Source organism: Mus pahari, chromosome 9 (assembly GCF_900095145.1).
Source record: "Mus pahari chromosome 9, PAHARI_EIJ_v1.1, whole genome shotgun sequence".
NCBI lineage: Eukaryota > Metazoa > Chordata > Mammalia > Rodentia > Muridae > Mus > Mus pahari.
In genome coordinates this window covers 79,518,358-79,528,589 of record NC_034598.1, presented here as the reverse complement: position 1 = coordinate 79,528,589, position 10,232 = coordinate 79,518,358, and the positions used below count along the sequence as shown (strand labels likewise).

General features: G+C 42.4%; 1 protein-coding gene across 2 annotated transcripts in view; it reads right to left on the bottom strand.

The window, feature by feature from the left end:
* The window catches only part of Mrpl42 (mitochondrial ribosomal protein L42), a 21,772-nt gene extending 12,853 nt beyond the window's left edge, over window positions 1-8,919 (bottom strand). Inside the window, exons 1-5 of one of the 2 annotated variants that reach the window (XM_029542440.1) lie at window positions 8,850-8,869; window positions 8,546-8,758; window positions 7,141-7,274; window positions 3,870-3,933; window positions 513-597 (exon numbers count right to left, since the gene is read on the bottom strand). In XM_029542440.1, the coding sequence (XP_029398300.1) occupies window positions 513-597; window positions 3,870-3,933; window positions 7,141-7,207 (216 nt within the window). In that variant the 5' untranslated portion in view covers window positions 7,208-7,274; window positions 8,546-8,758; window positions 8,850-8,869. Of the gene's footprint in view, window positions 1-512; window positions 598-3,869; window positions 3,934-7,140; window positions 7,275-8,545; window positions 8,759-8,849 lie in introns of both variants that reach the window. The other variant, XM_021205674.2, reaches the window with a different exon arrangement.
* Window positions 8,920-10,232: the final 1,313 nt, after the last annotated feature.

Here is a 10,232-nt window from a genome sequence, read left to right as displayed (position 1 = left end):
AAATAAAGAAAATAAATAAATAAATAAAAGTTGAAAAGATTATCAGAATCAACAGCACAAAAGCTGTAAGACGGTACTCTAGAATACGAGTCTTTCATGATATAGGGTAGCATGGGATATATAATATACTTTACAGGTTTATTTCATGCGTGAGTGTGATATTGGGGATTCAACCCAAAGCCACACAAATACCCGATGAGTGCCCTACCAATCTCCTAGATTCACAAAACTTCATAAAATTTTAAATTTTAAACAAGGTCTTGCTAAGTTGAATTTGAATTCCTTCTGCTTCAAGCCAGGTGGTCGGGATTACAGGTCTCTGCCACAAGTCTAGTTTTCATCAAATGTCTTAGGTCAGAAAAATGATGTCCTGATTCCCTTTAAGTAGATCCCTTGTACACTAAGAAACTTTTTAGGAAAGTAAGTAAAAACTTAAAAATCAAAACAGTTTACTAGAAAAGCTAAAAGACCCAGAGCTAAGGCAGGCTATCCGACAAACCTCCCGTACATACTTTGGTGTGCTCGTAGGGGATGTCCACGGAAGGGTGGTAGCACACTATTGTCCTGCCATCGGATGTCAAAGCGAGGTCCACCTTGCTGAAAGGGAATGTTTTAGAAATACAGTTAAACCATACTCAAGTCAGCTTGATTACGTGTAGGCCTAGTTTTGTTTTGTTTTTTTTGTTTGTTTTTGTTTTTTCAAGACAGGGTTTCTCTGTGTAGCCCTGGCTGTCCTGGAACTCACTTTGTAGACCAGGCTGGCCTCGAACTCTTTTGTTTTTTTTAAGACAAGGTCTCATTTTATAACCCAGCTAGTCCTAGAACTCACGATGTAGCCCACACTGGCCTCCAAAGCATGGCAATCCTCCTGCCTCTGACTCCAAAGTGACTGGAGAACAAACACACACCATCATATCTAGCAGGATAATTTTTATTTTGAGATAGGACTTCATGTGTCCCAGGCTGGTTTCGAACTTCCTATGTAGCCAAGGATGACCTTAAACTCTTAATCCTCCCAACTCTCGTCTCCCATTAAGAGTACAGGTATGCCCAGCTAGAATAATTACTCCTTTTTTTTTTTTTTTTTTTTTTTTTTTTTTTTTTTTTTAAAGATTATGTATGTGAGTACACTGTAGCTGTCCTCAGACACACCAGAAGAGGGCATGGGATTCCATTACAGATGGTTGTGGGCCACCACGTGATGCTGAGAATTGAACCTCTGAAAGAGCAGTCAGTACTCTTAACCGCAGAGCTATCTCTCCAGCCCCAAATAATTACTCTTAATGAGGAAATTAATTAGAAATCACCCCACATGCTACACTGCAAGCTAAGCCTCTGGCTGCTATGTGGAGAGCTTTGGGGGCTGATTGGCAAGGATCTGACAGTGGGCCAGGACAAGGAAGTAAGCTCAGGCAGGAATCTAACGTTAGGCTAGAACAGAGAAGTAGGCTTCAGGCAAGATTATGACTTTGGGCTAGGACAAGGAAATAGGCTCAGATATCTTGGTCATCCTGATCATGGGACTTTGTTTATTGCCTTAGTGTTCCTTGACTATTTGTGTTTATTATACTGCTTGACCTTATTACTCGCATATAATTAAAATGGTATAAAAACGGATTGAAAAAAAAAAAAACCCACCTCAGCCTCAGAACTGGCTGGGATCATGCTACAATGTTGTCTAATTCTCTTTTTTCTTTTTAATCCTTGCTCCTGCGCTGGAGAACCTGTTGACTGACTGAGCTGGCTTGGTCACTGCTAGAGAAGGTCAAGGACAATAAAACCGTGAGACCCTGGCAGTGGTAAAGGCTCCACCCACATGCACCAGTGTGTTAAAGTGGCTCAGGTCACCGTAAGCCCCAGGAGCAAACGCAGCCCCAAGGATATGGCTACAGCAGCGTATGCCATCAGGGGACAAACCATGCTTCTGGGATGACTTTTATACAGTCATGGGTAGCTACACATCTGCTGGTTATACATCCATGTATATACATCTGCCATACAAATCAATCCACCTTGGAAGTTCCATATCACAGCAGAGGACTGGTAGTCTACAGGCTGGAGCATTCTGAGTAAGCTTTGTTAGGTATCGGTCCTAAACCCCTGATGCCAAGATGATACTTTAAGCTGGGTGTACTGGCACACACCTTTAGTCCCAGCACCTGAGAGGCAGAAGCAGACAAGCTTCTGAGTGTGAGATCAGCCTGGTCTACAGAGTGAGTTCCAGCACAGCCAGGGCTATACAGAGAAACCCTGTCTGGAAAAACCCAAAATAAAGAAATAAACAAACAAACAGTAATGAGCCCATAAATTGTATTTCATCTGCATTAAATGGTTTTACTGATTTTACCACTGAATTCTAAACATAACTGTAACAACATTTCCATCATCAAATTCTATTTATTTATGTATTTGTTAGTTTGTTTCTGTCACAAAGGTCTCGCTTTGCACCTCTGGCTAACCTGGACCTCACAGGGCCTCACCTGCATCTGCCTGCCCAGTGCTGGGAATTAAGTAAGTCCGCCACCATGTCCAGCCCGAATGTGTAGTTAAACATTTTTAAAAAGATTTATTGGCTGTATTTTATGCGTATGGATGTTTTGCCTGCACATATGTGCCTCACGGGTGTTCCCAGTGTCCTCAGAGATGAGAAGACGGTCCTTGGAACTGGAGTTGTGAATGAGTTGTAAGTCATCACGTGGGTGCTGGACAGGAACAAGAGCAGCACACACTTTAGATCTCTCATCCATCTCTCTACCACCACTGTTTTTTGAGACAAATTCTCACTAGTAGCTCAGCTGGACAGTCCATGCTGGCTTTGAACCCATGATCCTCTCTCTTTAGCTTTCCACGTGCTAGGATAACCACCTCAGCTGGCTTTAGGAAGTTTTGCATAATATAAAACACTAATGTGTTCAGGTTGGAAAAAAAAAGATAATCTAGTCTAATTTCATCACTAGCTACTTAACTTAGTACTCACAAAATGTACAATTAGAACTACTGTCAAAAAACAAAGTATGGGCTGGAGAGAGCTTGTTGCTCTTGCAAAGGACCCTGGTTCAGTTCCCAGAACCCACATGGCTGTTAACAAGGAGTCAGTAACTCTAGTTCCAGGAAACCGGACTCACACCCTCTTCTGACCTCCCCAGACCTCAGGAACACACATAGTACAAATACATGCAGGCAAAAATACCCACACACATAATACATTTAAAAGAAAATACAAAAAAATGTTGGGCATGGTAGCACACATATAAGCTCTGGGAGGAGAAAACGGGAATCCAAGGCCAGACTCAACTTTGTAGAGAGTTTGAACTAGCTGAACTGGAGGGGTTTTGTTTTGTTTTGTTTTGTTTTTTGGCTTTTTTTGGTGTTTACTTATTTTTTTTACTAAAATTTGCGATAAAACCTACATGATTTAAGAAAATATATTGTATTTTCTATATATCAATTCTGCTGCAAAATAAAAATAAAAATGAACACATCATATACTCTTCTTGGTTCTTAGAACAGTAACTCAGTTGAATAAATACCAAACACATAGTATGAATTCAACAGTGTGATCTGGAATTATTCAGTGTCATACAAAAGACAGATAAACAGATATGAGCCCTAACATAGAACTATAAAAGCGAATTAGCTTTTGCAAAAAGTTAAAGCCTACTTCAGAAAGAAAAATGCACGTCTATTATAACAGATGTGAGTATCCACTACAACACAATAGCAATCCTTTTTATCTAAAATGAGTACAATCCAGATACCACATAAATAAGACAACTTTGAAAACAAAATTGAAGACAGGATACACAGAACAGCAAGCAGAGAATCGTCTCAGATCCAGCTAAAATGGCTACGTGAATTTTCATGCGTACCAATTGTAGTCATCCGGAAGAGAAGAGTATGTAGATGTGTGACAAGCACTAGACAAAGCTCCACCTGCAGAATCCAACAGAGGAAAAGAGTTTAGTTCGCCTGAGCATGAAGGTAAACCTACACATCAACCAGCGCGTCTCTTCTGTTTCCTGCTGGTTTACAGAGACGGGGGAGGGGGGACAGGAGGGGGATGAAGGGAGGGATATTCCATATCTTCTCTCATATGGAAATCTAGATGTAAATATATGTACAAACACATGCACAAAAGCAGGAAAGAGGGAGAGGAAAAAGGCCAACAAAGGGAAGGAAGAGCAATGGGGTGAGTGAGTGAGTTACAAGGATAATGTATGCACAAAATAATGGCAATAAAATGGGGGGGGGTCTCTTGGTTTTTTTTTTTTGTGTGTGGGTTTTTTTTTTTTTCTGTTTTTTCTTTCTTTTTTTTTTCTTTGTTTGTCTTTTGGGTTTTTTGTTTGTTGGTCCAGGATTGTTTTGTTTTGATTGGTTGGTTGGTTTGGTTTTGTAAGAGGGTTTCTCTGTGTAGCCTTGGCCATCCTGGAACTAGCTCTGCAGACCAGGATAGCCTTAACCTCAGAGACCCACTTGCCTCTGCCTCCCAAGTTTTGGGATTAAAAGTGTGTTCCACACCATCCAGTGAAAATCACTGCAATCGATGCTGCCTAGAATAACTCGAAGTAAAAACCATTATAGCAATTTTATTTTTTATTATTAGTATTTTGTGACAGTCTCACTATGTTGTCTTGGTTGGGCTGAAGCTCATTATGTGTATCAGATGAGCCTTGATCTCATGGAACTCCACCTGCCTCTGCCTTCCAAGTGGTTCGTTCATTTGTTTGTTTGTTTTTCTTTTTTTTCTTTTTTTGGTTTTTCAAGACAGGGTTTCTCTGTATAGCCCTGGCTGTCCTGGAACTCACTCTGTAGACAAGAAATCCGCCTGCCTCTGCCTCCCAAGTGCTGGGATTAAAGGCGTGCGCTACCACCACCCGGCTTGTTTGTTTCTCTGTGTAGCCATGGCTTTCCTAGAACTTGCTATGTAGACCAGGCTGGCTTCAAACTCAAGAAATCTGTCTGCCTCTGCCTCTGCCTCTGCCTCTGCCTCTGCCTCTGCCTCTGCCTCTGCCTCTGCCTCTGCCTCTGCCTCAAACACTAGGATTAAAGGCTTGCGCCACTACCGCCCAGCTTACAAAACTTTTAAAAGCATAGATAATCAAAAGTTAAATGTGTATGGCTCTTTCTTAGTTTATGGTTACAATCATTAGCAATATTCTGTGCTCATGAATTAATTTTAAACTGGGCACTGGTGGCACCTGCCTTTAATCCCAGAACTCAGAGGTAGGGGCAGGTGGATCTCTAAATTCAAGGCCAGCCTAGTTTCCAGAGCAACTTATAGGTCAGTCAGGGCTACATAGAAAAGTAGGATGTGATTATCAAAATAATGTTCAGACCTTTAAAAATGAGGATTAGGTGAGCAAGGGATCAGGGGACAGAATTTTAAAAAGTGCGTGTCTGTCTGCGGAATTGGTTTCCTCATTCTATCACGTGGGCGCCAGAGATGGAACTCAAGTCATCAAGCTTGAGTGGCAAGTTGAGAGAAAGATGCCTGCCACCTAGCCTCCTGTTTCCCTAACAGAGCCCAGCCNTAGGGTGCTGAGAAGTCAGACCCAAGACCGCTAGTACTCTCCACAGGGGTTAACCTGAAAACTACCTATCTGTCCCTCTTCACTGAAAAGACCTTTTTCTATCAGGCTTCCCACTACATGTACACTGTGGCCCTAGTATACAAATCCGACATCCTCAGTCTCTCTTGCACACAGTGGGAGATTTAGAAATGTCTGATTACCTGACAGGAGTGACAGGGATGGCTAAAATGTTCAGTTAACTCTGAGCTGACTTAAACTGTTCCCAAGTCGGTCATCCCAAGGTCCTCTGATTAACCTGACGAGGAGGCCCTCGTCTGCTCAGCTTCTGTTACTGAAGGGAGACCATTAGTTTTGAAGGTTTTTTGGTTTTTGGGTTTTTTTGGTTTTTCGAGACAGGGTTTCTCTGTGTAGCCTTGGCTGTCCTGGAACTCACTTTGTAGACCAAGCTGGCCTCGAACTCAGAAATCCACCTACCTCTGCCTCCCAAGTGCTGGGATTAAAGGTGTGTTCCACCACGCCCGGCAGTTTTGAAGTTTTGTGTGAAAAAGGATGTTAACATTGGTGGCAAAGCAAAATGGACAATTTAAAGAGAAAGTACAAAGAGCAGCGAGAAGAAGCCCTACCCTGTGAGGGGACATTCAAAACTCTCACACATGCAATTGACATCAAGTATGAATGTTTACATGTTTTTAAAGCTTATGAAGCAATTTGGTGTCATAACTTACTTAAGGACAAAGAACGATGACAGAGAAGGTATGACTGAGGTCACGTGACAGAAGGCTTTCTATAAAAGTGGGATTAGGTAAATTCCAACTCTGTTTTAAAAAGAGTTTGGTGAGCAAAACAGGTTTGCCTTGCCTCAAATGACCCCAAGTTACCTATTTACTGCTTTGGGGAGGCAGGGTGTGAAAGCAGCTAGGTGTGACAAGCAGGATTTTCACATTCTATTTATTCATGAGACAACAGGCTGACTATGAAGCACGGATTAATAGACTTCAAGGAAAAATGATCTTTACAAAGGAAGCACATTTGTTTGTTTAATGGCCATATCCACAAGGAAAAAAAAATCTAAAATATTAACAATGATTACCCTTTCTTACTTAATGACTTCATTTTTATTTCTAAATTTTGAGAACTACTATAAAAAGGCTATCAAGTGTAAAATGTAGTGAGTCTAAATGTTGTACATGAAGGGGAAGCTACTCTCTACCAGTTCACCTAAACCCTTCTTGTATCTTAATGACTAGCCTAGATCTTTCACTCAGCATTTATGCACATCTATATACACACAGGCACACTCATACATAAACACAAACACACACACCACCATCATCATCATCATCTTTTAAGCCCACAACAGGATTGTTCTGATAAATCAGATTTTTTTTCTTTCTCTACTTAGTGATCTTTCCATGAGGATGACGGCTGCATAATATTCATAGTTACAATGTAGCATAACTTACTAATCTCTTTGACAGGCATTTAAATTTTGTCCCCTTTTTTATGACTGCAAATAGGAGGTATACAGAATTAACCAAATGCTTTAGATATTCTATATTTGAAAAACCACAACACATTTTTAAGCATTAAAAAAAAAGATCTCACTTACTTCGGATTGGAAGTAAATGCTTCCAGATAGTTCTGTTTGCTATTGCCCATTTTACTGCCGCCGCCATGATCCTTAGCAAGTGATTTGAAGTGATGTGAAGAGAAACCTGTCACTAGGCGCACAGATTTTCGTTCCTGTTTAACAGAGAAAGAAAATCAGTTACAAAGGTAAAGTTAAGCACTACATCAAGACAGGAACCATTAGCTAGTGTTCATCACTTGAAATCAAGGCTTTTAAACTTGGCCGTTCCAATTTAAAAACAGGACAAAGTCACCGACATCAAAATATGAGAAACAGAGCAACTATGTCCGCTATCATTCTTCCTAAGTGCAACTTTCTCAGGTCTCTAGTGAAGTCTGCTTCACTTACTGAGTGCTTAGCAAACACATAAATAGAAAGTCATTCAAACATAATACAGGCTGCAAACTTCCTCAAACGCTAGTGAGTCTACATACGAGCTCCCAAGTACTACCTATAGGATCCTATCCCTTACAGTAATACTTAACTGTTTCTGATGAAATTAAATATTCAACATGACCTATCTTTGGTCCATGAAAAAACTTTAGAGGAACCCATCGATGTCACCATCTCATCTTCTGTCACGTAACATTTAAAGATACAGCAAGCGTATTTATTTCAAATCATGAAAATTTAAAAGCACTTGCTTCCAAAGATTTGGGTGTTGTTCTCTTACAAACTGGAAGATCTGAGGCAAGTCGTTAACTAAACCACCTTCCGATTCTTCAGTGGTAAACTTTGAGAAGTAACCACAAATTTCATGAGATTTTGTAAATAAACGGCATATAATTACTGTGCCCCTATTCTCTATTGGTCTCAATGACCCTCTATAGGCAGGAAAGGGATTAGGCTAGGGGCTCTCTTTATTTGCACGCTGATGCCAGACATCCTAAGAGCGCTGCGAATTGCAAACCCTGAGTTCACTCAGCTGGCAATTTAAGCCTTGCAACCCACTTTCTTAATATTCTGTGCTCTTGCCGGGCATGGTGGCGCACGCCTTTAATCCCAGCACTCAGGAGGTAGAGGCAAGTGGATTTCTGATTTCGAGGCCAGCCTGGTCTACAAAGCGAGTTCCAGGACAGCCAGGGCTATACAGAGAAACCCTGTCTCGAAAAACTAAATATATATATAATTTCTGTGCTCTTTCAGAGAGTTTATTGGGAACGAAGGCTGAGAAAAGTCAAAGGCTTTATTTTGGTAGTTCTCTGTTTAACTGGTGGCATGCATGGAAAGAAAACCCACGTCATCTGATTACAAGTCCAAAATCAAAACGTTTGTGGGGGACCTTCCTCTGCTCGATGCTAGCATACCCAGGGGAGGGTCAAACTATTGCTCCAAAGAGAGACTTTCCAGGATGAGCCCCTTGCCACCGAATTCAGTTACAAACCAAACACCCCCCAAGAGGGTCTGAAGTTCGAGGAACAGGAACACAGCGACTACCACCCATGCAAGAGCCGGTTTAAAGACTTGAATCAGGAGTCGCAAGGTCAACTTGGTGCAGACTGACGCCCGCATGCAATCGAAGGTGTGCTACAGGAAGGGCGCAACCACACGCCGGCCCTTCTGCTGGACGGAGCCTGGGGACAGCGGCAGCCTCGCCCTGCGTCCAACGACAGAAAAGTCCTCAGTGCCTACAGACAAGCCTTCCGGGCCTGGAAGGAGAGGGCAGCGGTACCTCCACAACTACTCACCGCGCGCTCGCCATCTTGCTCCAATCTAGGTCCTAAAGGTGCCGGCCAGCGCGCGAGCTATAGGTCCGCGAGGCACTCTGGGAGTTGTAGTCTCTGCCGGGAAAGTAGCCCTGGTTGCAGAAGGAAGGCGGAGCAAGTAACTGTGGCCACACTGCATTTGTTGTTGCCTCCTGGACTCAGGATTCCCAAAGGTGCCCAGACAACAAAATCACTACCCTCCGGATTTTAGTAGCAGGAACTATTTAAAATAACATCAAAAACAATTTTTTTTAAATATTATTCAGAGAATATTAACATTCTCTTAAGATTTATGAATCTATTGGCACCAAATTCAGCTCCAAACCAAATGGATGAATTTGTTTTTCATAATGGATCAGGTAAGTTTTCTCAGAGAAGACAAGATGCCAGAGAATTCAAATGAGGATCCCAGGACTGATATACTTGAAATGAAAACCTAGAGAAGCTCTCTAAACCAATAGATCCGATAGATATAGGAGCCGAAAGGTGAACATTCCGGGTGTGGCTTTGTCGGCTGGCTAGGTTATCCAACAACCTACAGGAGAGGAAAGACTGATAGAGCAGGTTGGAAGTTGTCTGGTAAGGGTGGGAATGGATTCCATTCAGGAGCTGTTGATTTGGGGATTCACCCGAGACACGCAAGCGGCGATATAATGAAGCAGGCTGTCAGGTGTGTTTGAGAGAGTAAAGGTTGGGCTAGATAGGAGTATAAAGCCATAGGATTGAAGGCTGGGTATGGAGCTTGGTGCTAGAGCATGCCTGGGGCCCTGGGTTTGATGTCCGGCACCGCAAAAACATGAATAAAGCTATGGCAATAACGAGTTGGTCAACACATTGACCTCGCTACTCCGGAGACTCCTGATGAAAGTCTTTAAATGGCTCATGGGTGGTAGTCCCTGTGTTCCTGTTCCTCAAACTTCAGATCCACCGGGGTGTTTGATTTGGAACTGAATTCAGTGCCAAAGGGCTCACTCATCCTGGAATGTCTCTCTTTGGAGTAAGAGAGTTTGACCCTTCCCTGGGTATGCTAGAATCGAGCGGAGGAATATCACTGTCCTATGGAGAAGATGTGCTAAAATGGAAGAGGGCTCCAAACAGGGCTAAGGAAATTTAACAGATATCATCTAAGAGGTCACCTAGCATGGGGATATCTGAAAAGAGACAGTCCAACAAATAACTGTTGGCATTCCTTCTAGACTCTGCCCAAGAGGTAGAACTGGCTTGCTATAAAAGGGGCTGTTTGGCCTCCCTTTGCTCTCTCTGAACCCTTTCTCACTCTCTCCCATTCCTCTTTCCCCTCCTACTCTCTCCATGTGTTCCTGGCCAGCCTCTTCTTCCACCCCCCTTCTTTCCTCTCCTCTCCTC